The sequence below is a fragment of the Histomonas meleagridis genome (genome assembly GCF_020186115.1).
Source record: "Histomonas meleagridis strain 2922-C6/04-10x chromosome Unknown contig_23, whole genome shotgun sequence".
Lineage (NCBI taxonomy): Eukaryota > Parabasalia > Tritrichomonadida > Dientamoebidae > Histomonas > Histomonas meleagridis.
This window is the reverse complement of record NW_027150820.1, coordinates 653,544-670,367: the sequence shown is the minus strand read 5'-3', so window position 1 is coordinate 670,367 and position 16,824 is coordinate 653,544. Positions and strand designations below refer to the sequence as shown.

General features: G+C 29.0%; 4 protein-coding genes across 4 annotated transcripts; 2 read left to right on the top strand and 2 right to left on the bottom strand.

Moving 5' to 3' along the window:
* Nucleotides 1-762: 762 nt before the first annotated feature.
* On the bottom strand, nucleotides 763-1,911 carry GO595_003814 (Variant SH3 domain containing protein; the record flags this gene model as incomplete). The annotated part of the gene is made up of 1 exon (XM_067916876.1): nucleotides 763-1,911. One exon carries the CDS (start codon nucleotides 1,909-1,911, stop codon nucleotides 763-765), a length of 1,149 nt encoding a protein of 382 aa, XP_067776101.1.
* A 574-nt stretch (nucleotides 1,912-2,485) lies between these two features.
* On the bottom strand, nucleotides 2,486-4,237 carry GO595_003813 (viral A-type inclusion protein; the record flags this gene model as incomplete). Its single annotated transcript, XM_067916875.1, has 1 exon — nucleotides 2,486-4,237. The coding sequence occupies one exon, from the start codon at nucleotides 4,235-4,237 to the stop codon at nucleotides 2,486-2,488; it is 1,752 nt and encodes a 583-aa protein (XP_067776100.1).
* A 56-nt stretch (nucleotides 4,238-4,293) lies between these two features.
* On the top strand, nucleotides 4,294-4,695 carry GO595_003812 (uncharacterized protein; the record flags this gene model as incomplete). The annotated part of the gene is made up of 1 exon (XM_067916874.1): nucleotides 4,294-4,695. The coding sequence occupies one exon, from the start codon at nucleotides 4,294-4,296 to the stop codon at nucleotides 4,693-4,695; it is 402 nt and encodes a 133-aa protein (XP_067776099.1).
* A 1,016-nt stretch (nucleotides 4,696-5,711) lies between these two features.
* GO595_003811 (uncharacterized protein) lies at nucleotides 5,712-7,493 on the top strand (the record flags this gene model as incomplete). The annotated part of the gene is made up of 1 exon (XM_067916873.1): nucleotides 5,712-7,493. The coding sequence occupies one exon, from the start codon at nucleotides 5,712-5,714 to the stop codon at nucleotides 7,491-7,493; it is 1,782 nt and encodes a 593-aa protein (XP_067776098.1).
* Between the last annotated feature and the right edge of the window lie 9,331 nt (nucleotides 7,494-16,824).

Here is a 16,824-nt window from a genome sequence, read left to right as displayed (position 1 = left end):
TATGACAACATTATCGAATTCAATTATTTTAACGAATTCATTATTTATTACACAAACATTAACATTAAATAATATATTTTCAACAAATTCATATTCAATTACAATAAATAATTCGATATTCACATATATTAAGAGTGAAATCTTTTCATATGAATATATAATTTATCAATATTCTACATATTATTTTTATTATTCTAATTTCTTTACAGTCATTTCATATATTTTTCCTGAACGAAAATCTATTTCAAACGAAGTATTAATTGGTATTATATGTGGCTCGATTGGATTTATTTTATTAATCACTGGAATTATTATATTTGTAATTCGCAGAAGTAAAAATGAAATTTCAACATCAACTACGAAAGTAATATCAAAATCATCAACGAATAACACAGAGCATGTTAACAAAGAAATCAATGAATTTATCAACAATGAAGCAGATCAATGGATATAATTTTCAATAATTTTAATTTTCTTGATCAATTTGATATTAATAAACCGCAATAAGTAAATTCATAATAATTTCTTTTTATTTTATTTGTGTTGATATAATATTTTTGTTTTCTTTGTAACTTTTTATAAGAAGTACTTATATCTATATCTAACAAGAAAAACATATTCAAATGTCACAAAAAGTTTTATATTATGTCATTTGATATCATAATAATAACATATTTCACATATAAAACGATTACAAAACATTAAAAAAATTCTTTTTTCACAACATATATTTCTAAGAGCGAATATTCATTTTTACTATTGCTAAGCTCTTTGCTCCAAAGCGTCGAGTGGGAAGTATCCTCTTTTTTGGTCTCTCAAATTTGTTCCGCTGCATCTTCCGTTTGCAATAAAGTCAACGTACACCAAATCACCCGAGTGCAACTCTATGTCTCCTGTTTGTGCCTTCATGTAGTCCTTTATGCACAGGAAAACGGCTCCAATTGGGTCTTTCTTGACTTGGACTGTTTCTGGGAGTTGAACAAATGTCATTGGGAACATACCTTTCCTTCCGTTACATTCTCCTTCCCACCAACCTGTCTTATGTTTGGACAAGATTTTGATTTGGTCTCCTCGAGAAAATTGAAGATCTTTTGGCTCATCACTTCGATAATCTGAAATTGCTACTCCGACAAGTGTTTGCTCGCCATCCCCTTGTACTTCGATCTTGACATCTTTGGACGACGTATCGAAGACTCTTGTGACCATTTGCTGACTTCGGTCACTCGTATCATATGTTGTCACTTTTTCTGTGAAACTTTTAGCACCACTGTCAATTCGCCCGTTCATTGATGTCTTCAGGCTTTGGAACTTGACAATGGCCGCCTGGAGCTTGGAAAGACGGGCTGAATCAAAGTCGCTGAAGTCACGGTGGATGATTGGAATGGATGTGGAGGCTTCACTTTGCGCTTTCTTGGTTTCAAGTTGTGTCTTCTTGGCAAGTTCTTGTTGGGCTTTGGCTACTTTGGCATTCTGTTTCTCAAGTTGTGGACCTTGAAGTCCATTACATTTGGCTTTGGCTGATTCTACTTCTTTTTGCGCTTTTTCTCTATCATTGATTAACTTAAGAAGACCCATTTTGGTCTTTTTAACTGTGGAAAGAAGTGACTTTTGCTTTTCATGCATCGTGGTTGAGTATTTATTTGCTGGTGAATAAACTTCGGCTTTAAGCTCTTTGGAAAATTGTATGTGTTGTTCTTGTTCTTTCTTCAATTCTTCGATAAAGTTATTAACAAGTGGATCTGTTGTATCATAGGTGGAAGGTATTGTTGATTTTAATAAGCTTGCGATTTTTTCTTCGGCATCGATACGAGCTGATATTATTTTGAGAATAGCTGAATAATTTCCAGTTCCTTTCGTTATACGTTCTTTAACTCTTCGTAAAATTGTAACAAGCTCGGGTGCACTGGACATTGTTCAATAGCTTTTGATAAGGAAATGTTATATGAAATAATGATATAGCCGCCAGTAATTGAAAGAAACGTTTCTCATTTCTCAGAAATAAACGATAAATTAATCTAACAATTTTGAAAAATGGAAACGTTGTCCTGGCATTTTCCGGTGTAATTTTTTTGGTTTTATTTCTGAATTATTGATACCATCTAAACTAAACTCGACCAACAAATTTTTTTCGTGGAAATAATAAAATTTTTAGTGTTTGAATATCAAAGTAATGTTGGTATTGGTACACTATCACATTTTATAGCAATAGTTTTGAACAAATAAAGATCTTCGACAAAATGATACATATTTTTTTTCAAAGTCAAAATTATTTAGTTATAACATTGAAAGATATTAGTTAGCTTTGAATTACGATTTTTTACAATTGTAATGGGTTAAACTTATTTATGTATTCTACAAGCTGCGGTGACATATATAATGGCGTTCTGAATTATCCGAATAAGTGTTTCCAAGGTATATACAACAACAAATAAATATTTAAATGAAAAATTTAATTCCTTTCTAACATAACTTTAATAAACAATTTTCATATTCCGAATACGCCCGAAACGTTTGCGAAGAAGTTTCTTTTTCTTTCGTATTGCCTTTCGACGAGTGCGACTTGTTCCTTTGTGCATCCCACCAGCTCCAAAATCATTGGAATCAATTGCATTCTTTCGTCGTCCAATTCCGCGGAGAAGAACTCCAACAAAATTCTTCTTAAATATGCGTTTTTTGCCATTTTCTTTTCCTTTCTATCAGTTGCGTTATTTTTCTTTTGTTGTTTTTTTCTTATTATATTTTTCGGCGACACATTAAATATTTCGAACTTTTCCAATTTCTTTTCTGTTCCATTTTTTATTACATTTTGATATTTCTGGAATAGTTCGGTATATAACGCGTTTGACTTTTCAAGCATTTCGGTGATTCTTTTGTTTTTATCTTTTAATTTCTTTGATGCTTCTGAGTTTTTAATTTGTTCTTTTAGCTCAAAAATTTTATTTTTCAATTCTTCGATTTGTTCTTTTGTTTCTATTGGCTCAACATTTGTTGGAATTACATTTTGTTGTAGTTCATCAATCACTTGTTGTTTCCTTTGGTCCGATTTAACAGAACGCGACAAAAGTCCTTTAAGTTTAACAATTGTCGAATTCTTGTCTTCAATTGTCGATTGTAATTCTTTATAAGCGGATTCGTATTCTTGCGAAAAATGTTTCGTTTGAATAAGTTCACTACGAAGTTTTTCGTTTTCTTCTTGCAACGTTTTGTTTTCTGCTTTGACGTCTTCGTAATTAGTTAATGAATTGGTTAATTCATTGATTTTGGAGAGCATATATTTGGATTCGGTCTCTAAGTCGTGAATTCGCTGCTCTGAATTTGTGATCTGTTCTTGAGTTTGTTGATGTTCTGTTTCGAGTGTTTTATATTTTTGGATTTGCGATGATAAGTTTTGATTCGTTTCGTTGAGTTTTTGGAGTTCGCGATTATGTTCATTAAATTGTTTTATGTTTTTTTGCTTGAGTTTATTGATTCGTGTTTCGGCTTTGGTTTTGTTGGATTCGATAATGGAAACAAGAGCTTTTTGTTCATCGTTTTGTGAATTGATTTTGTTTTGTAAATTGTCGTTTTCGATTTGAAGTTGTTGAATTGTGTTATTTAGATCTGTGATTTGTGTATTGAAGGAATCTGTTTTGGTTTGGAGTTCAAGGGACTTCTGTTGATTTAACATAGCAATTTCTGTTTTGTGGGATTCTTTGAGTGTAAGAATTTCGTTTTCTAATTGGAATATGTGATTTTGATATTCGGAATTAATATTTTTGAGACTTTCATTTTCGGTGGCTTGCGAAGATGAAGTCTCAGCATTTGATTGAGATTCTTCAGCTGTGGATTCTTTTATGTTATTTCGATATTGTGTATTTTCTGTTTCGAGTCTGGATAATGCAAGTTTATACCTTTCAATGTCTTTTTCATAAGTTTGGAATTTGGTTGCGTTTTCTTCTTTGATATTATTAATTTTTTCTTGTAATTGATTTACTTCTTGTTTTAATCGTTCATTTTCTTTGCTACTATCAACAGTATTACGTGATATTTCTTCTAGTATTTTTGCCTTCTCAACAAGGCTGCTGTTTTCAAGTTCTGATGCTTTAATTTGTTGACGAAGAACAGCAGCTGAATTTCGATATTCTTTTTTCTTTTTTTCTTCTTTTTCATATACTTTAAGTAATGCAATACAAACATTCTGTAGTTGGTTGATATCAGTTACTTTTTTTATCGATTCTGCTGTTGGAAGTTTGGACATTAGTAACTCAATGGACGTTTATTTTCGCCCGTTTATTCTGTTCACTTCCCAAAAAAATGACAGTAGCTTTTTGTGAGAAAACAGTATTGACAAATATTTTCGAAATGACGGATGCCGAGAAATATGCAGAAATCATCAAGAACAATGATGAAAAAATCAAAGAACTTGCAGCTAGGATTGAGGAAAAGAAGAAAGATTTAGTAAGATTAGAAGATGAAAACAAGCAAGAAATATCAAAACTTCAAAAAGAAGCTAAAAAGCTAAAAAAGGATATTGAAAAAAAGGAAAAATTCATTGCTAAAAGAAAGGAAGACTACGAAAAAACAAATCATGGAAATTATAAAGAACCTCAAAAAGTCAAGGATGAAAGACTCATTAATACTGTCATCATGGACTTTCCATCTGGTTCGAAAGTTCAAATTGATTATGGTGATTATGTTGTCAAAGAGATTGACTAAAAAAATACATTTCTAAACATTAATCGAATTTCTCAAAATTTTATGAATACTTTTTTTATCCTTATGTTTCTTTATGTTTTAGTATGAAATATTTTTATTGATTTTCGATCAAAAAATTAAATCATAATATTATGATTTGAATTTGTTTGATTATTTGAACTATCACACTATCTATTTCTGTAAATAGGTAACTACGTAGTAGTATTTTGAAAATTCGACTTCATACACCTTCAATTTTAATTAGTTTCATACGATTTACTTGGAGAACGTTTTCGTATGGAATTATAAACGTCCACAAATAAATGAATGAAGGGAATCAACCAAAAAGTATTCTAAAAAATCAAACAACGAATGATATATCGCAAGTTATTGCAAGCATGTTCAATACAATTGGTGAAAATATTGAACCAATTCCTATCACAAATGAAAAAACCGCATTAAAAGAAACACAAGATTTAATATTGAGGTTTGAATCAAGCAAGGACTGGGATGATCAACTTGCTGCGATACAAAGAGGAATGTCTTTAGTCCAAGGAAATATTGGAAATTATCAATCATTCACTTCTCAATTAATGAAAATAATCACTGCATTGATACCATGTGTGTTAAATTTCAGGAGCACACTAGTTAAATATAGCTGTCTCTTTTTATCACAATTAGTAAAATCACTTCAAGACAAATTTGAACAAGCTGTTGAAACAATAGTTCCAAACTTATTCCAACCAACGACACATGGAACACAAATAATATCTCATTCATGCAAATATGTTATTTTTTCAATTACAAGATATTGTCAGTCGAAGAAAGTCTTGTCAATTCTTTTTGAAGAGATTTCATCCAAGTCACAAATCCACAGAAATATTGTTTCAGAATGTCTTGAAATCATAATCAATGAATGGTCACGCCAAAATATCCAACAAAATATCAAAAAGATAGAAAAAGCGCTTAAAATCTTAATTTCAGATGCTGGGTCTGAAGCACGAAAAAACTCAAGGAATGCATTAAATGAATTGTTAATGAAATTTCCTGAACGAAAATCGATTTTACTTTCTCAATTTGATGAGAAAACCAGAGCGAAGTTTACACAAGCAAATGTTTCCACTGACAAACAAATAAAATTAAATACATCAGATACATTCGAACATCACAAACCAAAGACAATTCAACAGCCATCAAAACTTACTGAACCTACTTCAGTTCCAAAGCAAAGAAATCCTCCTTCATTTGTTTCAAAATCACCTGCCCAAATTAAAAAGCAATTCCAACAAATGCGTACTAAAATTGACTCCAAGTCAAAACCAAACTTCAACTTCGAAAACGATTTAAGAGCTGAGACAACATTTGATATTTCATCAATCCTCAAAGCGAAAATGCAGTCTCTACAAACGAATCAAAAACCGAAAAAAATCTCAGAAAAAACCGTCACCTCATTTAACCTTCCCAAAACAGAATTAGAAAACACAGAACAAGTCCCACATATTACTATAGAACCTAATCCACAACCTGAAGAACCACCAAAAAATGTTCAGTTCAAACCTCATTCTTCATCTTTTATATTGACAGATTCAAAAAATGACAAACGCAAACAAATCGAAGATATTCCTTCTTTTGTTTGTACGGAAGGTAACGAAAGTATTTTCCTTAACACAGTACGTAGTGCATTTTCTTCTTCAGATTATTCGACAATTGAAAATAATTCAACACAAATTGCCACAGGTTTTATGCAGTGTCTAAAGAGCTCCAATGAGTCGATACTTATTTTATCACTTAATCTGATTATTGACATCATTCCACTTATTCCACAATCATTTAATTATCATCTTAGCGACCTCATAACAATTTTACTTGGCAAAGCAAACCAAACCAATTCACGTATATCTCTTAACGCGTCAGCCGTTCTTCGTTTACTATCTACACATTATTCCGGCGAAATCCTTCTTTTCATTGGGCTAAAATGCCCTCCGTCGCCGCCACTTCTATCATTTGCTGCAAATATTGTCCGAAAACATGAATCTGTGTTAATGCAGAATGAAATCATGAAGGAATTACTTCCCGTTTGTTGCTCTGTATACGAAACAACAAACGAGCAAAGGTTTTCTGCGCTGTCTGTTGGCTTACTGAACAAGATTAACGAAGTAAATCCGAATGTTTTTCAAGCATTTGCAAATTCAGTTGGCGAAAATTGGAAACATTTACTAAGAACATTACATCTCGAACCTTCAGTCGATGGAAGCAAAAAACCAATTCGCGTGTTCTCACAACAATTACAAAACGTCGAAAACCCGGAACAAAGACTTGAAAACATTTTGCATTTAATCGATGGAAACAAAAATAAATATGAGCCGATAATATACTTGCAACAATTCTTTGAGGAAACAAAGGGGAAGTACTTTCGGCAAGCAATTCCTTACTTAGTTGGCTTGATTCGATCCGCATATTTCGAAGAAATCGAAAAATGTATCGAACGTTTATCAAAAGTGGCAAACTCTGAACTGATAACCGAAACGGTTAATTACTTCAAAAGTGACGTATCGTTGGCGTCTGTGGACGTGCTGACGCTTGTGATAAGAAGAACAAAGGCTAAAGATTTGGCACCAAAAATTCATGTGATAATCGATAAATTAAAGCCAATGTTAAATGACGAAAGAGTTGAGGTAAGGAAATCGGCTGTTTTCTGCTTTGTGGAAATGAGAAATATCATCGGAAAGCCGTTTGATGCGGAATTGAACAAATTACCAAACGTGTCGAAGAAAATGATTTACTTTTTTTATGATAAGAACAAAATACACAAAATTTAAATGTATAAACTGTTTTTTAGATACCAATTTTTTTATTTTACAAATTTATACATTTCAGAAAACAAAAAATTATGAAATTACAAAATATTATACACGTTGAACATCGCATAAGTTTTCTGTAAATTATATTAAACGATGATATCATTACAGTGTTACTTTTTTCTCTCAGAAAATATATTTCCAACGAATCACAATTATTTAAAAAAGTATTCATAAAAAGAGAGTTGTTGGCTTTGGCATGTCTGCTTCGCCAAGCAATTCAATCTTATGCAACATATTATTTACTTATGGCTGAGGGCTCAGCCAAATGGTTTGTACCTAACTGAGAACTCTAGTTTTCTGTATATTATATCCAATGATCTTCTTCATTATTAAAAAGTTGATTGAGTTCTTGGTCTACATGTTCTGTTAGGCTTTTGTTATCTGTTGATGAATTAGAAATGGCTTTTGGTGTTGATGTTGAAATTTGTTTCCGATTCTTATGAATTACAAATATAATAATTCCAGTGATTAATAAAATAAATCCAATCGAGCCACATATAATACCAATTAATACTTCGTTTGAAATAGATTTTCGTTCAATAAAAATATATGAAATGACTGTAAAGAAATTAGAATAATAAGAATAATATGTAGAATATTGATAAATTATATATTCATATGAAAAGATTTCACTCTTAATATATGTGAATATCGAATTATTTATTGTAATTGAATATGAATTTGTTGAAAATATATTATTTAATGTTAATGTTTGTGTAATAAATAATGAATTCGTTAAAATAATTGAATTCGATAATGTTGTCATATAATTATTTAAAGATTCAAATGTAAATGTAAATGATTTAGTAAATGTATTCGAATTTGTAAATGTATTTGAATTAGAAAATGTATTTGATTGAGTAAATGTTTTAGTAAATGTATTTGAATTAGTAAATGTGTTTGATTTAGTGAATGTGTCTGTAAATGTATTTGAATTAGAAAATGTATTTGATTGAGTAAATGTTTTAGTAAATGTATTCGAATTAGTAAAAGTATTTGATTTAGTAAATGTATTTGAATGAGTAAATGTATTTGATTTAGTAAATGTATTTGATTTAGTGAATATATTTGATTGAGTAAATGTATTAGTAAATGTATTTGAATTAGTAAATGTGTTTGATTTAGTGAATGTGTCTGTAAATGTATTTGATTGAGTAAATGTATTTGATTTAGTGAATGTGTGTGTTGGCCATGGATATTGAGCACATTCTTTAATTGATGAGCCTTTAGATACTTTGAGTGTACCAAATGTTGTATCTTCATATAAATCTGATGTCATAACATATTTTGCTGGTATATTATCAAAAACATAATCATTTTGAAATGTTGGTTTGCTATAACCTTTATAATATATACATGTAAGATTATAGCAGTATTGAAATGCATAAATACCAATAAATGATACACTTTCACCAATGATAACTGTTCCTAAAGATTTACATGATTGAAATGCATAACCACCAATTGAATAAACTGAATCTGGAATTATGATATTTATTATTGAACATTCGTGAAATGCATATTCATTAATTATTGTAACACTTTCTCCAATAATAGCTGTTGTTAAATTAGAGCATGATAGAAATGCATGATCACCAATTGATGTAACTGAATTGCCAATTTCAACAGAAACTAAATTTGACCAACTAGAAAAAGCATAATCTGTAATTATTTCAACACTTCCATTAATTATAAGATATTTTGTTCGAGTTTTATATAAATCAATATTTTCAAATTCATTTGAATTCGATATAATAAGTGTTTGGGTTATATTATCAAATGTTTCAAATGATCGAATGAAAAAAAGAATAAATAAAAATGGAAGAATTCTGAATTTAAACTTTTCTTTGCTGAAAATATTTCGATTTAAATTTCTTAAATAATTTCTTGTTTTAATGAATAACAATGATAAAATATTATTAATGATACAAAATAAAATAAACACTGTAAATTTTTGAAAAAAAGATAAAACAAATAGAAGATAGTGTTCATCCAATAAATTACATAAATATTTTAAATGGGCTCCTGAAATAAAACACAACCGAAGTTTTAAAAATGAAATTATTGATTTAAAACAAGATAAATAAAATATCAGGGATAACAAAAAGCATGTTGAATGTAAATAAATCGGAAAGATATTAAATATAATATGTAGAATATTGAATAATCTATTTTTTAAGTAATTATAAAAAATAATGTTTAGTATAAATAACTTTGAGCAAATGTGAACATGGTCTGAATTAATCGTAAACAATGTATGGAAAATAAAATACGTATACACCATATTTCGGAATAGCTCAAATGAGGTAAGTTTTCGATTTCAAACACAGATTTCAAGTTTGGCGAAAGTCAAGTATTCAAAAAGTTACAAACCCAATTTTATTTCTTAAAATCTGTTGTACATGCAAAAGAAAAAGAGAGCCGCTACAAAATAAACTCAGAAAAACTTAACAAAACACATATCCGCTCAAATTTTGTTAGCAAACAAACCGTTAAAAAACGGTTTGATATACAAGGGAAAACGACAGGAAATGCACTTTTATTTCAATTGTCTTGCTTCGGCGCACTTTACTGTTCCTGCATACACAAGCTGGTTTGCATATAAAAGGCTTTGGTTCATCTGAAATATCGTCAAGTGCACCATGTAAACCATTGAATGAACGGTTTAAAGCCATGTTTAAATTAAAACATCATTATTTTCCATGTATTCTTTGGATTTGAAATAAATTTAAGAAATTCATTAGAACTTTAAGTTTGATTGTTGCAAATCTAATTTAAAGTACATGATTTTAATTTTGCTTTTTCTGAATTAATGTATTTTAACCAAAAAATTAAAATAAATAATAATTAATTCACATGTAAACTCATTTAATGTGTTAATCCATTTTTTATGAAAATTTATATGTTGCAAAATGTTTTCAAGTTAAAATGCAAGTTAAATTTATCGAAGTAATCATGTTTATTAGGTCATATCTTTGATAATGTTAACCACATTGTGTGTCAACTAACTTCATTTTCATAAGACATGAACAAAAATACTTGGAACATTGTAAATGCTGTAGGGCAAGAAACAGGTCTAATATATATTTCTATCACTGTAATGATGTTAAAACTTTGAAATCACCAAAGTTTATTCATGTGTTTTAATGGATCAAATGAATGAAAGATGAAACAATGAATGTTTATCACATACGAAGAGATAATGGCAAAAAGACTTATGTAATGGACCGAGTTTAAAAACACAATGTTCACAATGCATTCAATGGATTAAAGTTAATCATAACCACAAAGTTATCAATGTAAAATAACCTCTTGATTACATTATTTGGATTTTTCATTAATAATAAAAATTAATAAATTGTTGTTATAAATTTGTTGATGTATTTGTTTATACTATGTATTTCCTTAGACGATGAGAATCTCTACGTCGACATAAGTTGGCAAAAGGATTATACTGTTCGTGATATTGAACTTCGAAAATGAGAATTACCCAAAATGCCAATTATTTAAAAATGTTCATAATAAACTGGAACTGTATAAAACAGCGGAGAAAGTATAATATCGATCAAAATTTTCTTTCGTTTAATAATAATAATCAATGTAATGATAATGAACAATTGTTGCTCATTTTTCATTTAAAATATTTACTGTGAATTATATCCATTGATCTTCTTCATTAACAATATGTTGATTAAATTCTTCATCAATTTGTTCCGTTTTACATGTTGATGTTGAATATTTAGATTTAATATTCATAGTTGATGTTGAAATTTCATTTTTACTTTTGTGAATTACAAATATAATAATTCCAGTGATTAATAAAATAAATCCAATCGAGCCACATATAATACCAATTAATACTTCGTTTGAAATAGATTTTCGTTCAGTAAAAATATATGAAATGACTGTAAAGAAATTAGAATAATAAAAATAATATGTAGAATATTGATAAATTATATATTCATATGAAAAGATTTCACTCTTAATATATGTGAATATCGAATTATTTATTGTAATTGAATATGAATTTGTTGAAAATATATTATTTAATGTTAATGTTTGTGTAATAAATAATGAATTCGTTAAAATAATTGAATTCGATAATGTTGTCATATAATTATTTAAAGATTCAAATGTAAATGTAAATGATTTAGTAAATGTATTAGTGAATGTACTTGATTGTGTAAATGTATTAGTAAAAGTATTTGATTTAGTAAATGTGTGTGTTGGCCATGGATATTGTGCACATCCTTCAATTGATGAGCCTTTAGATACATCGAGTGTACCAAATGTTGCGTCTTCATATAAATCTGATGTCATAACATATTTTGCTGTTATATTATCAAAGACATTTGAATTTTGAAATGTTGGTGAAGAATAACCTTTATAATATATACATGTAAGATTAGAGCAGTGTTGAAATGCATAACTTTCAATTGTTGTAACACTTTCACCAATGATAACTGTTTCTAATGATGAACATGATTGAAATGCAGAACTTCCAATTGTTGTTACACTATTTCCAATTATAATATTTTTCAAGTTATCGCATGATTGAAATGCTGCATAGTCAATTGAAGTAACTGAATCTGGGATTGTGATATTTATTAATTTGGAACATGACTGAAATGCTGCATCGCCAATTGAAGTAACTGAATCTGGAATTGTGATATTTATTAATTTGGAACATGATTGAAATGCATAACTTCCAATTGTTGTAACTGAATGAAAAATTATTACATTTGTTAATGAAGTACATCTACAAAATGCATGACTTCCAATTATTTGAACTGAATTCGGAATTGTTATATTTGTTATTGAATAACAATGATAAAATGCGTAAGCTTCAATTGTTATAACTGAATCTGAAATTATGACATTTGTTAATGAAAAACATTTATAGAATGCATAACATCCAATTGTTATAACTGAATTTGGAATTTCAAATGTTTCATTTTTGATTCCCAATGGATAACAAATTATTGTCGTAAAGTTTTTGTTATATAGAATTCCATTATTACTATTGGAGTAATTATCATTTTCATCAGATACATTAAAAAATTGAAGATTTTCACATTTTATAAAAGAATTTGATGCAATTAATGTAACTGACTTTGGAATTGTAATGTTTCGTAATGAAAAACATGAACGAAATGTGTTGTTGCAAATTTCTTTGACATTTTCACCAATAATAACTATTTCTAATGAGGAACATCCGTAAAATGCATATTCATTAATTGTTGTAACACTTTCTCCAATAATAGCTGTTGTTAAATTAGAGCATGATAGAAATGTACGATTACCAATTGATGTAACTGAATTGCCAATTTCAACAGAAACTAAATTTGACCAACTAGAAAAAGCATAATCTGTAATTATTTCAACACTTCCATTAATTATAAGATATTTTGTTCGAGTTTTATATAAATCAATATTTTCAAATTCATTTTGAATTCGATATAATAAGTGTTTGGGTTATATTATCAAATGTTTCAAATGATCGAATGAAAAAAAGAATAAATAAAAATGGAAGAATTCTGAATTTAAACTTTTCTTTGCTGAAAATATTTCGATTTAAATTTCTTAAATAATTTCTTGTTTTAATGAATAACAATGATAAAATATTATTAATGATACAAAATAAAATAAACACTGCAAATTTTTTTAATAAAAAAGATAAAACATTTGAAGAATTTTGAAAATAACCTAATAAGTTATGTAAATATTTTGAATTGTAGTATAAAGTTAGAATCAATCGAAGATTTATAAAAAAAAATAATGATTTAAAAATGGATTTAAAAATTGTTGAAATTGATAATAAAGAACATACTGAATATAAGTAAAATGAAGACACTAAGGGAATGATTGGGAAAGCATTCATCTTAGATGAGGCAAGTTTGGGTGAATTCGAACCTAAAAAAAATTCAATTCATTGAAAGTCATGGTCGATAATATATTATCAAAAAGTCGCCACTTAACTTTCCCAACGGATATTTGAGAACTGTTCTCCCAAAAGAAACCGAAGTTACGAACGACCGGAGAACACTTTTCTTGGAGGCTACTTACTAAGGTCAATACAAACAACCAGTTCTCCACTAAGCTATAGATGTGATTCAGGCTTACATTTTAGTTTTTCTGTCCGTTGAATTACCATAATTATGATAAAGTTTTATTATTATTATTATATAAAATGCTAAGCTTTACTATAAACAAAAAATTCAAAAAAAGGGAAATTATGGTAAACAATAACAAAGATTTTTGCGACAAATATAAATATTTATATTAGAATAGTAAAAAAATTCCCCTTTTCATCCTCTTTTTTTATATCAAATTTCCACATTTTAAAAGCATGCTTTATACTGTGTCTAATGAAAGTTCCCCAAAAAACTCAATTTGGCGTACCACAAGAAAATCACTTCCTGCAAAGTTTTTGCCGATCATAGAAAGACGGACGTACCTGAAAGGTTCTGTACATTTGCTTTGAAATGTGTGTTCTGCTGATGAAGAGTTTAAAAATTCGCAATCATTGACTTCATCTACTTTCTGATAATTAGCATCATCATTGCTTCCTTCTAAAATCCACGACTTTAGGTGACCAGATCCTTTATCACCAGAATATGTTTTAAGTGAATAATAGTCAATTTTAATAGATCCATTAAATTTAAATTTTATCCAAGGATTTGGCTCAAATGAGAACCAATGTTGCTTAAATCCAGGCTCGATGATTTTGGGTGCATTTGAACATATTTGATCACATGGAATGACTTCAACAAGGCTGTGAAGCCTGTCTAATCCAAATTCTGTTTTTATAAGGAAAAAAATTCCCTCAAAAGAATTTCCTTTAAAGGGAACAACAAAACTCAAATCTTTGCTTTGCATTTAAATTCAGTATGAAAAATTGGCGAAAAAAATTGAATGAAAATAAAATGTCAATTCAATAAATCCTAATTGCAATTTTAAACGGACAAAAATGTCTCAGGATTCATTCGAAATGCTTCCATCAGGAAGTCCAAATACTTTTAGATATCACCAAATCAATCACGACCTAAATATTACTCCTCCAAGGCATTCAAATGAAACACATTTTTTTGGAAGTTTTCCATTTCGAGTTATAAAAGAAAGACCTATCGCACCTCCAGAATCAGTAAATGATTCACAAATTTCACAAAATAATTCTAAATTGAATTTTTTTCAAAGTAGTGATGAAGATGAAGAAATTCAATTTCCAAATTTTGAACTTTCACCAATGAAACCACAAAATATAACAGATCAACATACATTAAGTACTGTTTCGAAAAATATTGCAGTACAAGTTTTATCAAAATATTCTAAAACAGATCCTAAAGTGAAATATATATTCGATAATATTTTTGCAATGTTTTTTCAGTCATTTGATGAATGGAATCACCAAATAATGAAAAACAAAAAGAAAAAAGAAGAAGATCTTCCTGAGACAATCCAAAATGCAAATATTAAAATCAGAAATGCCGAAGAAAGACTTCATAAACTTGAAAACGAATTAAATAAATGGACCAATATAAAACCTAAAAATATCATTGCTAATATACCAGACATACCACCTCTCGAGAAAAATTTATCTGATTTCCAAACAGATCTGACAGAAATTGAAAACTTTATTCACGAATTGGATACTTTACAAAAGAAAATTCAGGTTGAAGATGGGAAGTGCCAGGAAATTGCAATTTTCTCTACAGATATTTCTGACATGATGAAATCACAGTCAGAACAGCCGATATCTATTAATAATTTATTGGAATAAATGTTTGTATGTTTTAATTTTTTTTTAAAAAATATGATTTTCACATTTTTTTTTCCAAAATTGAACAAATAATTTATGTGGCTTAATGCCATAAAACAGTATGCTGGATGAAATTTAAAATTTTGATTGATCATCAAATGATTTTTAAAAAAGTGTAACAACTCACATGATTACAGAAAAATGTGCCACCACTTTAATCTTGGCTAAGCAACTATATATAAATAGCTTGAAGAAAATGAGATTAGAACAATTTAGCGAACAAACATAGTCAAATTTAAATGCAGAAAGATCCCCTAAAGGAAACTTGTTTTTGTATATTTCGACATGTTCCTTTTATACGTGGAAATGAAGGTGGCGAAGATGGCAGTGAATTGATGAGTCAAATGTTAGCAGAAAGTTATTTCTATCCTGCTATTCCAGAAAAAAATAAAGAAAATTTATTAAGAGTAATCATTTCATTGCATACATTTACATCACTCGCTTTAGAAACCAAAAAGCTTGATTTCCTTTCTTGGTCTAATACAAAAATAGCTATTCAAACAATTGAATTAGAAGATAAATCTCTTCTTTTTTTCCTTCTTAGGGAGCTACCAATATACAGTGATGAATCCATATCGATCGCACTTGATTATATTAAAAAAGGTATTTACTTTGTTTTAGGAGAGAAAAAAATGTCGTCAATCGAAGCCATCAAAACATATTTAGAAGCAGAAGGCGAAAGAATTTTCACTTCTATTCTTCCCATTTTAGAGCCAAATCCAATCAACTTCTCATTTTCTGATGTCCCAAATATACAATGGCATCGAGCAGGTGTAACAGCATCATTAATATTATTAATGTTAATACAAACGCATAAAGATATTTGGGGAATTTCATGCTATATTGGAAATTTGCTTCTAGCTTCACATATTCCTCTTGAAATAGTAAAATTATTTAAATTTGTTCCAGAACAAGAAACCGAAACGACCGTTTATCTAACGTCCTCCGACAGGGGCGCCCTAACATCCCACAAAAACTGTATTGCAGATATTCCAGAAAAGGAAGAAATAGAAGCCAATTTGATCAAAGTCCAATATGAATGTGTTGTGTTCTATTTGCTTACAACGCCAGATTTGAAACAAGAAATAAATGATGAAGTTCAAGAAAAATTAACAAAATCAGTTCCAGAAATTCTTTCAGGAATTGCCGAAAAGACAACAACTACATATCATTCGAATGCTATAGTGTATAATAAAGCTTTAAATATCTTACGGAGTGGAAATGCAACAGAAGAATTCCAAAAGAATGCGATAAATTCGCACGATAAATTCAACAAAAACAAAAACCTCAGAGATATCATAATGCAAAATTCGAAGGAGTTCACAATCTGCTTAAATATTTTAAACGTGGAACATTACATCGCAATAAAAAATCAAATAAAACAATCATTCGAGGAAATGTATGAAGAAGCGCTCAAAGTTAATCCGGATTTGGTGAAATTCTTGCACACGCTTCGTTATACACAAGACT